Genomic DNA, 18,316 nt, shown 5'->3' on the forward strand with positions numbered 1-18,316 from the left:
GCGAGGGTGGTGGTGGCGAGGATGGGGTGCGTTGGCGACGAGGGGGCGGTGGCAAGTTGGGGGCGGCTGGAGGCGAGAGGGCGAGAACGGCGGCAGTCCGGAGGGCGGCGGCGGCGAGGGCGGCTGGGATGATGGCGGCGGTTTGGGTGGCGGCGAGAGCAGCGGGCGGCTGGAGGTGCGGGCGAGAACAGCGGCAGTCCGCAGGGCGGCGGAGGGCGGCGAGGGGGCGGGATGCGGCGGCGAGGGCGGGGGGGCAGAGGCGTTGGCTGGGGCGGAGATTGTGGAGAGTGAGAGGGCGGCGCGGGGGCGAGGGCGGGGGCGAGGGCGGCGGTGGGGATGGAGCTGCGTGGTTGGCTCGGGCGTGGGTGGGGGTGGGGGCGGGGGCGGCTAGGGCAGCTGGGATGGTGGCGGCGGCGTGGGTGGCAAGGGAGGCATCGGACAGAGGAGAAGACGGCGGCGGGGGCGGCGGCGATGAGGCGAGAGCGGCGGCAGAGGCCGACATCACTAGTAGAACCGCTGAAGCACGGGATTTGGAGGGAGCCCATGCGACCTAGTCCGTGCGTGCCCTCTGACATGTGTGCAGGGACAGTGATAAGGGGATGAGCGCGTACAGTTGAAGCCGCCGATGTCGCCCTGAAATTTTGCGCGGACCCGCTCGCCCGGCTTGGCATACACGGCGGGGTCCACCACGTCGAGGCGCCTCCAGCGCCGCTTGGCGCCCTTCGCTGCCGCTTCAGGGGCAGCTGGGCGCAAGAACATCTCGGACCAGCAGGCGGAGAGTCTTGAGACGCCGGGCCAAAGGCGATTATTTCTTTTTTTGAGAGCGCCTTCTCGAGGTTGTGTGTGTGTGTGTGTGTGTGTGTGTGTGTGTGTGTGTGTGTGTGTGTGTGTCAAGAATAATACAAGAATACTCACTCACTCACTTCTCGAGGTTCTCGAGGTGGATATCCTTTGGCCGCGTTGGGTAGCGAGGGTTGGTGTAACCCGAGCCACGGAGGCGTGTTTTCTGACGGCCGACCGTCAGTGCACGGAGTTGCCCCTTCTCCGACTGCCCCGGCTAGTTCCCGAGGTCGTCGGGTGTGACCCCTGCGTCCCCCGAGACCTAGCGCGGGTGGGGGTTGGGGGGAGGCTCGCTGCAGGGAAGGGCGGTGTAAGAAGCCGATCCCCGTAGTCCGCCCCGCTCCTCCCCATCGGGCCGCATGAGCGGCCACGCCTCGCAGATTCGTTTTTGCGCCTGGGTCAGGCGCGCGGGGCATCCCCCGGGTCGCTCGACCAGCGATCCGAAGAGTGGCCGCTATGCGAGGGAAAGAGCGGCGCCCAGCCAGAAAAAATAATTCCCATTGGTGTGAGCTCTGTGTCCTGACTTGCCAGCGAGAGCTCGATGGCTCCGAGCCCGGCCCGACCGCCGCCACCGGGGGCCGCCGCCTGGTTGACTCGCCCACGCTGGCACGCTGCACCCAAGGCTGGGACCAACGACAGAGGTGTAACGACATTCAGCCCGCCGACAACAATTCGACTCATGGACTCGGTATCCAAACGCGGCGAAGGCCAATCTCGAGTTCCCTTCTCAACCCTTCGCGGGCTTTTCCGTTTTTTTTTCCTGACTTGCCAAGTCATACGCAAGAAACAAGATATCCCGGATCCTGCTGAACAAGCTCCTCTTGTAGCTCGATCGGTCACACCGCCATCGCCGTCGAGGAGAGGGGGGACGACACTGTTTCGGCAGCGTGCACCTCGATCCTGTACCGTGTTTGTTATGAACCCCACCAATGAACACACCAGTGAGGGAGGGCGAGACGATCGAGGGGTTCCGTACCACGCGGAATCGACCCAAGTGCCGGCCGACTGCCCCGGCGCGTTGGGGGCCAATCAGGTGGCTCATCAGCGCGTCCTTGACTGGTGACTCAAATGGCGAGCCGCAAGCGGCGAGCGTCGGGGTCGGAGCCATCGCAAGCAGTGCCTGCATCGCTTCTGCAGCTGGTGCAGCAAATTTCAGATGCCGACGTCCACAATGTGGCGCCCGACTTGGCACGGGATGCACAGAGGCTCATCGAGGCCGCCTGGAGTGGATCCATGTGCGAGAAGTCACCAAGCAGAAGACCCCACTCGCTGCTGCGATCGAGCGCAGCACGCCGGCCCTCGACGCAGCGGCCATGGCCTACATGACCAGTGTGCCCGCGAGCATCGACGGGGTTCTTCTGCCCTCGCAGAGTTTCAACACGGCCAAGTTCACGCAAGATGTGCTGGCGTCCTTCTCGGGGTTGAAGCGACTCGAGTTTGGCGGCCTCGGCACGGTCGCCTTTGACAACATCCAGGGCGCCCTGACCAAGAATGAGGCGTCCTGGCGGCTTGGCCCGCTCAAGAATGACGTCTTCGTCGTGCAGCAGTTCTGCCTGCGCCTGGTCGAGTTGATCAACTCGCTCAAGGAGCGGACAGGCTCTCGCATCGCGAATGACGTGGCTGCATTCGCCGAGGCGGACGGCCCGCGAGCGGCTGCGCAGTCTGGCCACCAGGCAGGTCTGCGCGGGCGAGCGGCTGCGCAGTCCGGCCAGCAAGCAGCTCCGCGCCGTCCGCTCGTGTACAACGCGGCGGCGGGCAGGATCAAAGGTGGGCCAGACTGGCCGCAGTGCGTCAACGTTGACGACGAGGTCTTCGCAGGCCTCTTCGGGCCGAAGGCAGACGACGAGGAGGGCGGGCCATGGCTCACCCCGCGCATGGCTGCGCGCATCCATCACGTCGCCGTTGTCGAGGGCGACACGATGCTGGACGACTGGCAGGGCTGCCCGCCGCGGCTTCCCAAGGTGGCCCGCCCCTTCTTCCGCAGGTCCAGGGAGTGGCGCGAGTCCTTCCGCGACTGCTACCTGCGCATCGCGATGCGGCTGCAGAAGGGCCTGCCCCCGCGTCCCAACTGCACCGGTGAGGAGATGGCCTTTCACAACATCTTGGAGCGTGTGCCGGACGTGGACGAGGAGTGCGAGGATACCCTGGAGTCACTGCCTGAGTACCCGAATGACGACGACTTCGACATGGTTCGGGATTGCGCCATCCAGGACGAGGACGTGCTGATGCTCTTCGACGACGACGACGACGGCTATGGCTTCGACGAGGACGAGCCGAGCGTTGATAACCCTGTGCTCGGGCCGCAGTCCATGGCCGCCTTCATGCTCGGTAGCGGGGGCGACATGATGAACACGGCCCACCTACACCCAAGCGAGTGGTTCCACGCATTCAAGGAGGAGCACTTTTCGTTTTCCGCGACCACACCGTTGTGCGCTGATCACTCCTAAAAAACGATTACCCCCTACCTCGAAGATATACTATGGACACGCACACAACTCGTCGTGGGTGTGCTCTGTGGTTTGGTGTGGTGCGCGGCTGTGTGCACTGTGAGGCGTGCCCTCCTACACGGACAAAGGTCAGGGCGCAGCCGCAGGCGGACTCGATCCTACATTCCGTAACGGCAGCACAACCACAAGTGAGAGGTGTGCGTGTGGCCCACGGCCGCCTCGTCTCAACACTCAAGCCTCCACTGCCGTTGGACTCCTGAAGGCCATCGGAGGTCCAATCTCCCCCCCCCCCCGTCGTCGGCGCTATTAATCACGGCGAGAGACGAGAGGGGCGAAGAGAGGGAGCGCTCGACAGCCTAGTCGGTCGCCTTGCGCGTGCGCCGCCTGGCCGTGCTGGTGCTAGCCGCAGGCTTCTCTTCCTCTGCAGCCTCGGCCGCCTCTTCCGCCGCTTCGTCGCCCTCGCCCGCCTCCTCGCCGTCCTCCTCGCCGTCCTCCTCCTCGCCCTCGCCCTCCTCTTCCTCGCCCTCCACACCGCCGCCACCCGCCTCGGCTGCGCGCGCCGGCGCACGGCAGCAGCAGAGCAGGACGATGCTCGCCAGCACGGCGCACACCGCCACCCCGACGGGCAGCGCGTTCTCGCGCGCGTACTCGGCCGCGAGGCTGAGGTAGAAGGACGCGGCGCCCAGCCACCCATCGCCGCGCTCGAGCCGAGCAGCGGCCGCCTTAGCCACGCGTCGGGTGCGGTGACCTTCTCGACGCTAGTGGTGTCACGTCGCTAGTCAGTGGGGTGACCTTCTCGACGCTAGTGGTGTCACGTCGCTAGTCAGTGCGGTGACCTTCTCGACGCTAGTGGTGTCACGTCGCTAGTCAGTGGGGCGACCTTCTCGACGCTAGTGGTGTCACGTCGCTAGTCAGTGGGGCGACCCTCTCGACGCTAGTGGTGTCACGTCGCTAGTCAGTGGGGCGACCCTCTCGACGCTAGTGGTGTCACGTCGCTAGTCAGTGGGGCGACCCTCCCCACACGCTAGTGTGGGGCGAGGGCGCGGGGTCCCTCGCATCTCCACACTCCAAGACAGGAGCCCCCCACGGCGTGCGAGGAAGTGCGGGGGAGTCTGGCGCACGGGGGCGGGCGGCCGCCTTCCGCGCGGAGAAGGTTCGCTCCGCCGCCTCCTCGGCCACCCTCGGATCAGTGGCGACCAGGATGTTGTCGAAGAGGATCCCGTCCTGCGGGAGGGCTCCGAGAGGGCTCCGAGAAGGTTCCGAGAGGGCTCTGAGAAGGTTCCGAGAGGGCTCTGAGAAGGTTCCGAGAGGGCTCCGACAAGGTTCCGAGAGGGCTCCGAGAGGGCTCCGAGAGGGCTCCGAGCGGGCTCCGGCCGAGGTCTCTTCGGGCCCTGACCTGCATCGTCCACAGCTCGATCCCCACGCCGCCGATCGGCATGACGTCGTGTGGCGCCGCGTCGTAGTAATAGGCGGGGTTGTCAATCTGGCGCGGCGCCCACTTGCCGACGTAGGCGGGGTTGTCGATCTTGGCCTGCACCCACTTGCCCTTGTACGCCGGGTTTGCGACCTGCGGCCGCTTCCACTCGCCGCAGCCCGACGGCTTGCACTTCGGGTTGGGCACCAGCGGCGCCTCCCACTCCCCGTCCTCGTCGGCGTCCCAGTCGGCGGGCGCCTCCGCCGTCGGGTCTGGGATCTGAAGCGGCTCGTTGGGCTCCCACGTGTCCGGCCTGCAGGCGCGCCGCGGGAGGGCGAGCGCTGCGCAGGCGACGGCGTCGCGCGGCAGCGGAGTCCGCGGGAGGGCGTCTTGGCGGTGCCCACCGAGGTTCAAGTAGCCATGCGGAGAGGGGGTGGGGCGAGCGGGGGTGGGGCGAGCGGGGGTGTGGCGAGCGGGGGTGTGGCGGAGGCAAGTTTGTGGCGGCCACCTCTCCGCCGCCGGGTCCTCGATCAGGCGCGGCGCCTCCTCGTCCCAGTCGTCCGGCTTGACCGAGGCGGGGTCGGGCATCTGGGGCTCGTCGACCTGAGAGAGTACAGCCACACTGGGTTCGGTACTCTGGAGGTATGGTACTCTGCACCTCCCTCGTCGACCCAGTCGGCGGGCTTGGAGTCGTCGGGGTCGTCGACCTTCTTCGGCGGGTTGATTGGGGCGGAGAACGCCGTCTCGTCGAGCAGCGAGGCCGACCGGACCTACCGCACCACCCACCCAACTGAACCCACACTGGGTTCGGTACTCTGGGGGTAGGGAACTCGAGGCCACACCTCCTTGCCGTCGACGAGGATCTTGACCTCGCTCTCGGGCGTGATGACCGCCGTGTACAGGTGCGGCTTCTTGTCGGAGAGAGGCGGCGCCGCCGTCTCGCCGACGAGGTGGCACTCCTTGATCGCACCGTCCACGGGGCTCTTGTGCCGCAGGATGAAGTGCGTCTTGTGCACGGCGCCGCACTTGTCCGGCCCAAACATGAGCGTGTACGCGGTGTCTCCGTTGAGGGCCGCGGGCGGCACCGCCTCGTCGGCCGAGAGGAGCTTGAGGTAGGCGCCTTGGGCCCGGCGCACGGGGAAGGTGTCAGTGTGCGTGCGTACGTGCATTAAGTGCTGTATGTAGTGTGAGTGTCGTGCGTGCATTGAGTGCTGTATGTGTTGTGAGTGTTGTGCGTGCGTGCGTGCGTGCGTGCGTGCGTGAGAACCTGCGGGTGGGAGGGCACTGCCTCTTGGAAGGGAGTGCGGTGTGCAGGCAGTGAGTGGCGCTAGGCGGAGTGAGCGGCGCTAGGCGGGCAGTGAGCCGGGAGGTGGCGCTAGGCGAGCAGAGCCGCACCTCCGCACTGGAGAGGCTGCTTGAGGAGGAGCTCGAACTGGACGACCAGCCCCACGCCCTTGGTGCGGAGCGGCTCCGCAAAGACCGTGCTGATGCCGTGCTTGCGCGCCGCCGAGGAGAGCTCGAGGCCCTGGTCGGCCGGCAGTGCGTCCGGCAACTCGGCTTTCCCGCGGAAGACGCCGTAGCTCTGGAGCTGCAGCTCGCCCTGGTAGTTTTCGTCCTCCGTGCGGACCTGTGCAGGGAAGGAGCTGGCTGGGAGAGCAGCCGAGGCTGCAGGCCGTGACGGAAGCACACACGCACCCAGCGCTCTGTGTTGATGAAGGGCTCGAAGAAGAAGGCACCGTCGATTGAAGTCGGTACCTCATAAGGCTTTTCCTCGTCCGCGGAGGCGAGCGCCGAGAGGGCCACGAGCAGTAGGCACCGTGTAGTCATCGCGACCGGAGCGGGCCAGCGCGCCTTCGACACAGAGGCGCCACGGCAGTGTATGGGCCGCTTTGCGGATTTTTCTCTTTTTCGAGACGGGCGAATAAAATACACGCAGCGCCACCAAGGGGATAATTTTCGAATGCCCCTCTGGGACCGGCGCGCACTGGCACTAACACAGGTACACCACGGGAGCCGCCTAAGCGACTCCTGCGAGGACGACGGCGAGGCACTTAGCTCCGTCTGGTCTCGCCCTCGTCCGTCCCGTCCGTCCGGGTCCATAAAAGCGGCCCCTCACAGCTCACAGCTCACCTATGCCCCCTACATCAGGAGCGCGAAAGGAAAGGCCCGCGCCGTCGCCATCGGCGCCACCTCCTCCCAGGCGTTCGAGGCCGGGTCGTACCGCTCGACCGAGTGAGCCGGCCTTTGAGCCTCAGCCTCGTCGTCCTCCTCGATGCTGCCGCCCACAGCGTACAACTTGCCTTTCGACGCCGCCACCCCGGCCCCGAAGCGAGCCAGCGTCAGCGGCGCCACCGCCTCCCACGCATCCGTCCCCGGGTCGTACCGCTCCACCGAGCTGAGGTGGCTGACGTTGTTGTCGCCTCCCGTCACAGCGTATGTCTTGTAGCCGCCCACAGCGTACAGCTTGCTGTCAAGCACCGCTACACCGTGAAAGTCCCGCGCTGTCGACATCGACGCCACCGACTCCCACGCGTCCAAGGCCGGGTCGTACCGCTCGACCGAGCTGAGGTAGCCGTCGTCGTTGTCGTGGCCTCCCACAGCATACAGCTTGCCGTCCAGCACCGCCATGGCGTGATTAATCCGCGCCGGTGCCATCGGCGCCACCGCCTCCCACGCATCCAGCGCCGGATCGTACCGCTCGACGCTGAGGACGTGGTCGGCTCCGCCCACAGCGTACAGCTTCCCTTCGAGCACTGCGGCGGCGGCAGATAGCCGCGCCTCTGCCATCGGCGCCACCGCCTCCCACGCGTTCGTAGCCAGGTCGTACCGCTCCACCAGGTTGGAAGGTGCGCCGTCAGCCTCAATCTCGCCGCCCGCCGCGTAGAGCTTGCCATCAAGCACCGCCGTGCCTGCAGACATACGTGCGTGCCGAAGGCATCGGCGCCACAGCCTCCTCCTCCCACTCGTTTGTTGAAGGGTCGTACCGCTCCAGCGAGCTGAGGAAATCGCCATCGTTGTGTTCGCCACCGATCACGAGCAGGCGCGGCCTCTCGCGCTTCTTCAGCGTCTCCTTCCAGCCGCGGCGCCACGCGCGGCACGTCCCTTGACGGCGTGCGCCGTGGTCGGCAGCTGGGCGATTATGTGCGGGGCGAGGTCCGGCGAGAGGAGGACCTCGGAGAGCACCCACTCGGGCTGCTCCACGAGCCGTGCGGCGTGCTCCTCCGCCACGCGCAGCGCGGCGTCGCTCGCGCCCGCCTGCGCCTCGATGATGGCGCACAGCTCCTGCGCTGGCGAGAGGCCCGCGACGCGGGCGCCGATGCGGTGGGAGGCCATCGACGGAGAGGTGAAGCGGCTGCCCACGCGGCAAAAGGCTGCACCGCGTGGAAGCCCCTATTTACCGGAAGTTCCGGCGCCGTTCCGGCGCCGCTATGGGATGAGGCAAAACATGCAGCACTTAGCTTCCCCACCCCCTCCCGGATGGAAGTACTACCTGAACTCGACCGTGCTTGACTTCGCTAGGAAGCGGTAAGGTAAACTTCTCCACACACACGAGGTGGTGGGGCAAGGGGGGGCAACCCTCGCGTCTCCACGTCTAACGACAGGAGCCCCACGGCATTTAAAGTGCAAGGCCCGGTGCGCGTGGGTGAGCGGTGTGTGTGTGTGTGTGTGTGTGTGTGTGTGTGTGTGTGTGTGTGTGTGTGTGTGTGTGTGTGTGTGGTGTGTGTGTGTGTGTGTGTGTGTGTGTGTGTGTGTGTGTGTGTGTGTGTGTGTGTGTGTGTGTGTGTGTGTGTGTGTGTGTGTCTATCTGTAGATTTACTACAAGAGGACGCCTCCAAGAGGATCCGCTTTTTCTCCCGATTAAAGAAATCGCGCCGCGAAAAAGAAATCAAACTGGATTTTTTCTATATCGCGGGGATGCTAGTGGCCTCTGATATTCTTTTTTATTCCTCGCGCGATTTCTTTTTCTCAGAGGGTCTTTTATTCTTCCTCTCAGTGCCGGGCTGAGAGAGCTTTCCCCTGGCCGCGGGATGGCAGGCTCGTCGGTGCATCGGTGAGCCCCCTCGCCCCTCGTGCCCAGCAACGGCCTCCTCCCGCACCACATAAGGCCTCCTGCTGACTCACTGAGCTCTCGCTGGACCAACTGCAGGCACGGCCGGCTGCTGTGTCGCGGCGCGCCGCTGTCGTTTCTCGATGGCGAGTGGGTGCGCCAGGACTCCGACGTCAAGTCGTCCCCTCGCTTCGCGCACAGCGACGACCCCAAGCTCCACCTCACCTCCGACGGCGCCGCCTGGCGGGTCACGCGCGGGGCGGGGTCGGGTGAGGTGATCGCCGAGGCGGCCTCGACCGCGCTCCACCCAGGGACGGTCGAGGTCGGGTCGTGGAAGGTCTTCGACCGCGGCAAGGAGCTGCCAAAGTCCGCCGAGCTCGAGATGCTCTGCGACGGCCCAAACACCGAGGAGCAGCCCTTCCTGATGGAGGAGCTCGGCCGCGACTTCTTCCTGCGGGTGCACCTCACGCGCAAGGTGGTCTGGTTCGTCTGCCCCGCCACGGGCGACATCTACCACTCGGCCGCCAAGCCCGGCGGCGAGGGCGGCCGCTCCAAGCCCGGCAAGCGCTACTGCCACCTCTGCAACAAGGCAGCAGCACCTCTCCACTCCCCGCCACCACCTCTCCACTCCCCGCCCGCCGCGCCCCTCCCCCGCAGCCCGACCGGGCGGCCCTGCCTCGCGCGGCGCAGTGCTTCTCTGCCAACAACTTCCAGTCGCAGCACCTCGTCAACCTCCACCCCGAGCTGGTCGCCAAGAAGCCGCCAAAGGAGAAGAAGGAGATGAAGCTCGCCGGGCTCGAGAAGAACATGCCCTCGCCCGCCGACCCAGAGAGAGTCAAGACGCTGATCCACGCGCTGCTCTGCCCGTCCGATGGCCCGTCCGATAGGCCCGACTACACCGCCGAGGTCGCCGCTCTCCAGGCGCGAGGTGGAGGATAGCCGGGATAGCCGAGAGAGAGCCGAGAGAGAGCCCCCCGCGCGCAGCGCAGCAGCAGCAGCAGCAGCACCGCCAGCCGCGGATTACAACCAGGCGGTCGGCGTCGCGGTGGACGCGCTGCTCGAGCGGGCGCCGAACCCGCGCCGCTGCGAGAGAGGCGAGGTCTTCAAGGGCCCGGTGACCGTGCTCGTAGATGTGAAGGACGAGAGCGGCGCAGTGATCGGTCAAGTCGAGCGACCCATCACGCTGTCGGACGCGAAGAAGGCGAAGGGCGGCTTCCACGCCAGGGTCCAAGCCATCAACGCGTGGCTCGCCGCGGCGCAGCCCGATGTACCGCTCATCCCCGAGTACTGCGCCTGCTGGGCCGCGCCCGACGCCTACCTGCGGACCGACAAGGACGGCAAGCGGAAAGACGAGTGCATGGCGGACTTCCCCTCGGAGAAGCGGTGGAGCGGCGAGTGGTGGCGCTTCTGGCGGGAGCACATCGAGCCGGCGATCGCCGGCAAGGTTCCGGGACCCCCGCGCAAGTCGGTGTACCAGAAACTGTCCGATCTGCGGGAGGGTCCGGCGAGCGGCCACAGGGCCAAGCGGCAGAAGCTGGGCCCGGCCGCGTCGGCAGGTGTTTCAGCCCTGCTCGCCTGTAGATGAGCTGTCGCCCGCTAACGTCTGACCTGGCGCGCAGGCGCGGCCGGCAGCCATTCGGCAAGCGCGGCCGAGCTCGTGGGCGCCGTGGTCCCGGTGCACGGGCCCGGTGAGGCGGAGGGCTTGCGCTTGCATCCGCCGGCGCCGGCGCAAGCGGCGGTGGCGGCGGCGCGGGCTGAGCGGGCCGAGCCGCCACCCGCCGGCGCACAGCCCAAGCGGCACCGCGAGGACGCGGAGGCGGCGGCGGCGGCGGAGGCGGAGGCGGAGGCGGAGGCGGAGGCGGCGGCGGAGGCGGCGGAGGAGGCGGAGGGCTTGCGGCTGCACCTCTCCAGCATCAGCGCCAGCGGGTACAAGGGCGTGTTCAAAAGTGGCTCGCGCTTCCAGGCGCAGCACAGGGTGGACGGAAGGCAGGTCGACCTCGGCACCTTCGGCACGGCGGTGGAGGCGGCGGTGGCGTATGCGCGGGCGGTCGGGGAATACCAGCCTCCGGCTCCTCCTCCGATTGTGGCTGCAGAAGGGGAGGTGGTTGCAGAGGCGGAGGGCTTGAGATTGCACCTCTCCAGCAACAGTGCCACCGGGTACAAGGGCGTGCAGCAGCGCCCCTCCGGCCGCTTCCGGGCGCAGCACACGGTGGGAAGGGAGACTGTCTGCTACGGCTTCTTCGGCACGGCGGTGGAGGCGGCGGTGGCGTATGCGCGGGCGGTCGGGGAATACCAGCCTCCTCCGGCGGTGGCTGCAGAGGCGGAGGGCCTGAGATTGCACCTCTCCAGCAGCAGTGCCACCGGGTACAAGGCCGTATCCATTTGGCGCGGTGTGTATGGCTCGCGCTTCCGGGCGCAGCACACGGTGGGAAGGGAGACTGTCTGCTACGGCTACTTCGGCACGGCGGTGGAGGCGGCGGTGGCGTATGCGCGGGCGGTCGGCGAGGCGCCGGGCCAGGCCGAGGTGGCGGCAGCAGCGGCGGCGAGGGCAGCGGAGGCGCAGGCTGTGGAGGCGGCTTGCGGCGCAGCGCGAGCCGGGTGCCCTGTCCAGGGCACGTCCACAACACGTCCTGGCCATGCCCCGTAGGCAGCCAAGGCGGTGCGCGTCGCCAAGGCCGAGCAGCTGCGGCAGCTGCAGCAGCTGCGGGAGCAAAAGCGACGGCTGCAGGAGCAGAAGCCGCTGCTGGAGGAGCAGCGGAGGCGGGCCGCAATCGAGGAAAGGAGGCCCAGAAGCGGAATACATCTTCTCGTATCCCAACCAGCGCTCGAGAGGACACGTACTCAGCCGTATTCGGCCGTCTTCCGCTGCTTTCGCTGTGCTCGTAGCCCCTCGTATTCACGCGGTGCTACGAATGCACTGCACGAGACCGTACTCCCGCCTCGAGGCTGCGTGTTCGCCACGTAGGACCAGAGGCGACTCTTCGAGGAGGTGGAGACACACGCACACGCACACACACACACACACGCACGCGCACGCGCACGCGCACGCGCACGCGCACGCGCACGCACACGCACACGCACACGCACACACACGCATCGCTCACCCACGCGCACTGGGCATGCCACGAGGCTCCCGTCTTCTAGACGTGGAGTCGCGAGGGCCGCCCCCCCTTGCCCCACCACCCTTGTGTGTCGAGAAGTTTACCTTACCTCACCTTACCTAGGCGGCCAGCCGCCAGCGCCAACGCCAGGCGGGCGGGGGCGGTGGGAGCGGCGGAGGGGGAGGGAGCGGCGACGGTAGCGGCGGCGGGAGCGGTTGCGGCGGCGGCGGCGGCTGCGGTGGGTCCAGCAGCGGCGACGCAGGGTCGAGCGGCGGCATCGTCGACGTCGATTGCGCGGTGGACGCTCTCGTGGCGGCGGTGCTCGCTGGAGCCCCCCGCGCTGTGCAGGACCCCTGGGGCTGCCTTGGGCTGCAGCGGTTGACGGGCCGCGAGGCGAGCCGGAAGCGGTACCTGCAGCTGGTGCGGCGGCTCCACCCAGATCGGTGCGGCCACCCGCGCGCCGGAGAGTGCTTCGCGCTCGTCGAGGAGGCGTGGCGAGCCATCGAGGCGCGGGGGGAGGGCGGAAGGAGCGCCGGATAGCTTCGGCGACGTGCACGTGCCGTTTACCCGAAAATTCGATTGATTGGCATGAATTCCTGAACAGGGGGGGGTATTTTTGCTCAGCTTCTGTTCTACTGGCCCGATGTGCTACAAGATAGATTCTGCGAGCGCGGTTGATGGGGGCTTGATTGAGGGGTGTTCACAGAGAGCTCTGTGAACACACAGGCTACGGCTTTACTCGGCCTCTTACTTGGCCATCTCGAGACATTCGCAAAGAACGCTAGAGCCGTAGCTACATGGGAGGGCTTCGTGAAGGATGGATTGAAAAACATTCGAACAAAGAAGAGGCGACGGGAGGAACCGGCAGAGGATGCAGTGACGTGACACACACACACACACACACACACACACACACACACACACACACACACACACACACACACACACACACACACACACACACACACACACACACACACACACACACCGCTCACCCACGCGCACCGGGCCTTGCACTTTAAATGCCGTGGGGCTCCTGTCGTTAGACGTGGAGACGCGAGGGTTGCCCCCCCTTGCCCCACCACCTCGTGTGTGTGGAGAAGTTTTTACCTTACCTTACCTTACCTTACCTTACTTAGCCGCCGGTAGCTTGAGCTAACGAAGCCGTACGTCAACAGTGCGATAGCCGATAGCCATGTATCGATCGGCGATCGCGCTATTGGGTCCCAATGGTGTCCCACCACAAATTTGTGCTGTGAGTCGATAGATCATGTCCCTTGGTCGACTGCACCCGCCTCTATCGGCAGGTGGCGCGGTGTGCAACCGTCCACTCGGCTGGGTCGCAGCTGCCTCTGCGCGTCCTGGGTATGTACCTTTGTCGCCCGCGCCGGAGACGACTCGACGCCGCTGAGATCGGAGATCAAGCTCTGACAGGTCACACGTCGCTCCTTTGACGCCGACGTGACTCACCCGTGCAGAGCGCATCAGGACACGGTCTCGACGCGCTCGGTACGACGCCTGCGACCCGTCTCGGGTCAGGTGGCACGACGCTCATCGCGCCTGCCAGCGCTGCCTTGCAGGTTGCCACGACGAGGTCGAGCACGCTTCTATACGCTCGCCCAGCCTTCCTTTCCATCCCATAAGGTAGCCTGGGAACGGTGGCGGTCAGAGGCAAAGCCTACGAGGGGTGGTGGAACCACATGTCACGGCTTGTACTGCCGGCTCGACCCCACGATAGCCTCCGAAGGCTGACTTTGCGGCACCATCATCGGACTATATGTCGACGAGTTGGGTCGCTCTCGCGGTAGCCAGATGGCCTCTCATACTAGTAGTATCGGCCATGGCCGCAGGGAGCGCGGGGGAGGGCGCTGGGAGCAACACGGAGCTCCGTTGGAGACTTCGCGTTTTCAAGATTACACGTAGCGTGCCAGAGTGAAATGGCACTATGAGAGGGCAAAGATTATGTTTTTGTGATTAGTAATATAAACTAAAATCTCTTGAGATCTGCTTTTGTATTTCTCTCTCAGCTAATTATGAACCTGCGCTGGCGCGAGACAGAGCGGCCTCGCTCGTGCGGCGGACTCACGGTATACGCGCAGCCGAAAAGGGGTAGACGCGCGCACGCGCGCGCGCGCGCGGACGCGCGGAACGTCTGTGGCAGACGTATGCGCCCGCGGTCGCTCAGACGCCCGGACACCGGTTCGTCTTGCCCTTTGGCCGCTGGTAGATCCGCGCGGGCGGGTCGACGTATGCATGGACGCGGAAGTGCTCTGGCTCCGCGTAGCCCGCGCCGGCGTGCACCAAGTCGCCGCGCCACACGACCATCTCCCCGACACCGATCGGCAGCAGGAAGGCGCCCTCCTCGCCGCAGCCGTCCTCGCCGCCAACCGCATCGCCGCCAACCGCATCGCCGCCAACCGCATCGCCGCCCGCCGCATCGCCGCCCGCCGCATCGCCGCCCGCCGCATCGCCGCCGCACTCGGCGCCGCAGCAGCCGGCCGGGAAGATCCAGAGCCCCGTGTTGGGCATCACACCGAGCATCACCGAGAGAGGCATGTCCGCGTCGGCGAGCGGCCACGTCGCCCCCTCGCCCGGCGGCTCCTAGAAGGGTCCAGAAGGGTCCTCTAGAAGGTTCTGGAAGAGGGGCAGCACCCCCTCCCGGCGGCGCCGGGGCGTCCGAGTGCGGCGGCTGCCGCCCAGCCAGCGCCGGGTCGCCGCCGGCCGCGTCCGCCCCCAGCCCGAGCGAGCGCAGCGCGTAGCAGTCGCACACGCTCTTCTCGCTCCCGTCGGAGCAAGCGAGCAGCCCCTCCTCCCTCAGAGCGGAGGCAAAGTGCGCCTCGAAGCGAGCCGCCCATGCGGGATGGCGTCCCATGTGCCGCAGCGGCGCCTGATTGATGCATTCATTGGTCCACCCCTCTACCCACCGTTCCGTGTGTATGACTGTGTGTGTGTGTGTGTGTGTGTGTGTGCGTGTGTGTGTGTGCGTGTGTGTGCGTGTGTACGTGTGCATGTGTACGTGTGCATGTGTGTATGTGTGTGTGTGCATGTGATGTGTGCGAGTGTGCCTCGCCCGGGCTTTGCCCGTTGAAGATTGGCGCGTACGGCGCGGCGCGGAGCTCGGCGAGCGTGCTGCCGTCGACGAGCAGTGGATCTCGCGCGAGCTTGACCCACCCGACCGAGTGGAGCACCTCGGCGGCGCTCTTGCCGCCCGCCCCGCCCCCGCCCCCGCCCGCCTCGCCCCCGACTCGCGAGACGAAGCGGTGCGCCCCAGAGAAGCGGCGCGGCACGGCGGGCACCGTGGGCGTGCTCTCCCCAGCGCCCGCCGCCGCGCCCGCCGATGCGCCCGCCGCCGCGCCCGCCGCCGCGTCGGTCGCCGCGTCTCGAATCTCGACGGTGCGCACGCCGTCGACGTCGGATCGCAGCGCAAACTCGATCGAGCGGCGCAGCTTCGGCGGGCCGCTGTAGGCGAGCCTCACGAGGCCCTCCGCGTGGACGACCGCCTAACCTCGCCATATCTCGGCTCATCTCGCCCCATCTCGAGGCCCTCCTCGGCTCGGGAAGGGCCGGGCCTCGATCCGGAGCCAGCCGCCTGTTAATCCACAGTTAATTCGCAGTTAATTAGCTGTTGATTAACGGGGCCGGGCCTCGATCCGAAGCCAGCCGCCGAGCTCGCCGATCGCGGGCAGCAGCGACGCGAGCGACGCCTCGACTGCGGCGGTGCTGAGGCCGCCTCCCTCCGACGCCCCTCCCTCCGCCGCTGGCGTCTCCGCCTCCGCCGCCGCCTCCGCCGCCGCCTCCGCCGCCGCCGCCGCCTCCGCCGCCGCCGCCCCCTCCGCCGCCTCTGGCGCTGGCGCTGGCGCGAGGGCGAAGAGTGAGAGGGGCAGCACCGCGTACTGGCGGAAGAGTCCTAGAAGGTCCATAGAAGGTTCCAGGAGGTTCTAGAAGAGGGGCAGCACCGCGTACTGGCGGAAGAGTCCGTCGGGCAGCTGCGGGTTGAAGTAGACTCCTGCGGGAAGGGTCCGGGAAGGGTCCGAGAAGGTTCCTAGCGGGCAGGGCGGAGGGTAGAAGCAGACACCTCTGAAGTCGCCCCCGTAGCCGGAGAGGATCGCGGTGCCGGGCGGGTCGCCGGCGCTCAGCGAGTGGGACGAGTACCTAGAGAGGTGGCACCGGCGGGTGAGGGTCGACGGAGGCGGCATGGAGCGGTTGATTGCTTGTTCGAGTCCACTTGATGTAGACGGAGCCAAAGGTTGACATGTCCAGCGGCACGCCGTCGCGGTCCATCCCGTGCAGCGTGCCCTTTGGGAGCCCGAGCGAAGTCACCCACGCCTTGAGCGCCGCAACGCCGCTCGCAGCGTCGTCAGCACAGAAGCCGAGCATGATCCTGCCATCCCCGGGCTTGGCGGCGGCCAGCAGCGCGCGCACGGCCTCGCCCAGCGGAGCTGGCGGCTGCTCGGCCGCCCACGCATTGGCACTGATGGCGCCGCCGAGGCCCTCGCTGCCGGGCTGCGCCGCCGTGGCCCTGTGGCCCTCGTCGTATGCGGCCAGAAGGGCAGAGGCCGAGGCGACGTCGGTGGCAGAAAGGCACAGCCGAGACGGCGGCCGAGCACCCAGCGGCGGCGGCCGGGGGAGGGTGAAGGCGAGCGAAGCCGCGAGCAGTGCGACGGCCATTGTCGGAACACCGGGTTCGGGCCGCACTTGCGCGCCACCACCACACACAGCCGGGTTCGGGCTCGTATAGCCGGTAGGGAGCTTTCCCAATCTTCACCGTGTGTGTGTGTGTGTGGTGTGGGCGCGAGAATAGCTCCGCCGTTCATGGAGGCAACCGATGCGAGTCGACTGGTGTGTGTCGTCGTGGTTTCGTATCAAGAATACTCACTCACTCACTCTTCACCTTCATACCTAACCTAGCCTGCTACATGGCACACGCACATAAGAAGGAGAGAGAAGGAAGCGGGCACGTACGTATACGAACTTACGGGTGGTGCGTGACGGTGATTGCAGACCGATTGCACCCGGCCACGTTGGGGGTCGGTGATGAAAAAAGAATGTTTGCTGGTGCAATTTGAGTGTCAATTTTTATGAATTGCAGTGAGATTGCGAATTGCAGAATAATACAATGACATGTCTCGTCATGTGAACTCGGGAGCCGCGTCGCGGGCGCCGGGGGAATAAACACAAAAGACGCGTGGCTCACACTCCGAACTCAGGGGCGGTGCATGCACCGGCTGCACGAACCTTGCGATATGGAGCCAGGCTGCCGTTCCGTATGCTCACACCGCAAAACGGCGTTTGGAATATGTCTCGGATCAAGCGCATAAGCGTTGGCGGAGCCCGTGCTGCGCCGTTAAGGTTGTCAAAGAGCAGGACGAGGTCGTTGCGCACCATGAAATCAATGGGATCCTGCCGCCACGGCTCCGTGCAGAAGGCGTCCGCGTTGAGCCACAGCATGTACTTGTACTCCGCAAGCGCAGGGTGGGTCCAAATGTGGGTGCCCCGGAAGCGAACTCGGCCTAGGTCCTGCCTTAGAGCTTGGACTTAGCCGTTTTACTTGCTGTCCTTTTTTTCACCTTTTTTAATCCCCTTTTGCTGTCCTTTTTTCTCCCCTTTTGCAATCCCTTTTCACTTGCTGTCCTTTTTTTTCTCCCTTTTCCTTGGTCCCTTTTTACTTGCTGTCCTTTTTTTTCTCCTTTTTTAATTGTCCTTTTTTTTCTCCTTTTTTAATCCCTTTTCCCGGTCCCTTTTCCTTGGTCCCTTTTCCTTGGTCCCTTTTACTTGCTGTCCTTTTTTTTCTCCTTTTTTAATCCCTTTTCCCGGTCCCTTTTCCTTGGTCCCTTTTCCTTGGTCCCTTTTGCTTGCTGTCCCTTTTTTTCTCCTTTTTTAATCCCTTTTTTCAATCCCTTTTCCTTGGTCCCTTTTACTTAATCCCTTTTCCGGACTTCGTAGGGTTGTGGCATGAGGCGAGCCAAAATCGCCCCTATAGGGGCGGGGTCGAAAAACGCAGTTTTTGAGGGCTGGGGAGGTCATGGTCACTAGTTATGAGCACCTCTATTTATGTATTCACAGCGTTTCGCCGTGAACACATACTATCGGCGATTCTGAGTTTGCCGCCCGATCCAGCGGATCCGTTGGGACGGGTGGGTTGCCATTGTGCTCCTCGCCTCCGCTGCTGGGCACGAACGGCTCCGGTTCGGCGTGCGTGTGGCCGTTCCGTCGCGTGCGGTTGTCGGGTGCCGAGTTTGTGGTGACGCCGAGGCAACAACAGGCGCCGAGCGGCGAGCGTCGCTGCCAGGCGACCGACGAGCGGCTTCAGAGGAGCTGCGGTCAGCGCCGTCGGCGTGACGGTCTCGCTCCAGAGACGCCAGTGTGCGTGAGTGTGGCCTCGTCACCGCCGTGTGTTGAATGCACGCCGTGACACTGCTCACTGTGGCCTGCTTGCGATCGTCGCTGCCCGGCGACCGACGAGCGG

General features: G+C 65.8%; 4 protein-coding genes across 4 annotated transcripts; 1 reads left to right on the plus strand and 3 right to left on the minus strand.

Moving 5' to 3' along the window:
* Positions 1-3,296: 3,296 nt before the first annotated feature.
* On the minus strand, positions 3,297-6,577 carry EMIHUDRAFT_435301 (Calnexin). Its single transcript, XM_005777575.1, has 8 exons — positions 6,397-6,577; positions 6,097-6,328; positions 5,544-5,821; positions 5,373-5,471; positions 5,210-5,304; positions 4,684-5,014; positions 4,425-4,511; positions 3,297-4,009 (listed from the first exon to the last, which is right to left on the minus strand). The coding sequence occupies exons 1-8, from the start codon at positions 6,526-6,528 to the stop codon at positions 3,644-3,646; spliced, it is 1,620 nt and encodes a 539-aa protein (XP_005777632.1). The 5' UTR covers positions 6,529-6,577; the 3' UTR covers positions 3,297-3,643.
* Positions 6,578-8,720: 2,143 nt separating this feature from the next.
* Positions 8,721-12,390, plus strand: EMIHUDRAFT_450474 (hypothetical protein; the record flags this gene model as incomplete). Its single annotated transcript, XM_005777576.1, has 7 exons — positions 8,721-8,752; positions 8,849-9,224; positions 9,464-9,655; positions 9,780-10,305; positions 10,369-10,424; positions 10,683-11,139; positions 12,113-12,390. The coding sequence occupies exons 1-7, from the start codon at positions 8,730-8,732 to the stop codon at positions 12,388-12,390; spliced, it is 1,908 nt and encodes a 635-aa protein (XP_005777633.1). The 5' UTR covers positions 8,721-8,729.
* A 1,641-nt stretch (positions 12,391-14,031) lies between these two features.
* EMIHUDRAFT_450475 (hypothetical protein) lies at positions 14,032-14,638 on the minus strand (the record flags this gene model as incomplete). The annotated part of the gene is made up of 3 exons (XM_005777577.1): positions 14,032-14,175; positions 14,395-14,451; positions 14,519-14,638. Coding segments are annotated over 3 exons (320 nt in total), but the record flags the coding sequence as incomplete, so codon positions are not given.
* Positions 14,639-15,788: 1,150 nt separating this feature from the next.
* EMIHUDRAFT_206375 (hypothetical protein) lies at positions 15,789-17,298 on the minus strand (the record flags this gene model as incomplete). The annotated part of the gene is made up of 4 exons (XM_005777578.1): positions 15,789-15,856; positions 15,926-16,002; positions 16,076-16,377; positions 17,086-17,298. The coding sequence occupies 4 exons, from the start codon at positions 17,296-17,298 to the stop codon at positions 15,789-15,791; spliced, it is 660 nt and encodes a 219-aa protein (XP_005777635.1).
* Positions 17,299-18,316: the final 1,018 nt, after the last annotated feature.

Source organism: Emiliania huxleyi (genome assembly GCF_000372725.1).
Source record: "Emiliania huxleyi CCMP1516 unplaced genomic scaffold EMIHUscaffold_26, whole genome shotgun sequence".
Lineage (NCBI taxonomy): Eukaryota > Haptophyta > Isochrysidales > Noelaerhabdaceae > Emiliania > Emiliania huxleyi.

Excerpts from the sequence above, each read along its gene's own strand:
- EMIHUDRAFT_435301 (XM_005777575.1), bottom strand. The coding sequence starts at position 6,528 with ATGACTACACGGTGCCTACTGCTCGTGGCCCTCTCGGCGCTCGCCTCC. Across the intron at positions 5,472-5,543 it reads TCCTCGTCGACGGCAAGGAG|GTCCGGTCGGCCTCGCTGCT; the intron begins GTGTGGCCTCGA and ends GTGGTGCGGTAG. Across the intron at positions 4,512-4,683 it reads TCGAGCTGTGGACGATGCAG|GACGGGATCCTCTTCGACAA; the intron begins GTCAGGGCCCGA and ends GCCCTCCCGCAG.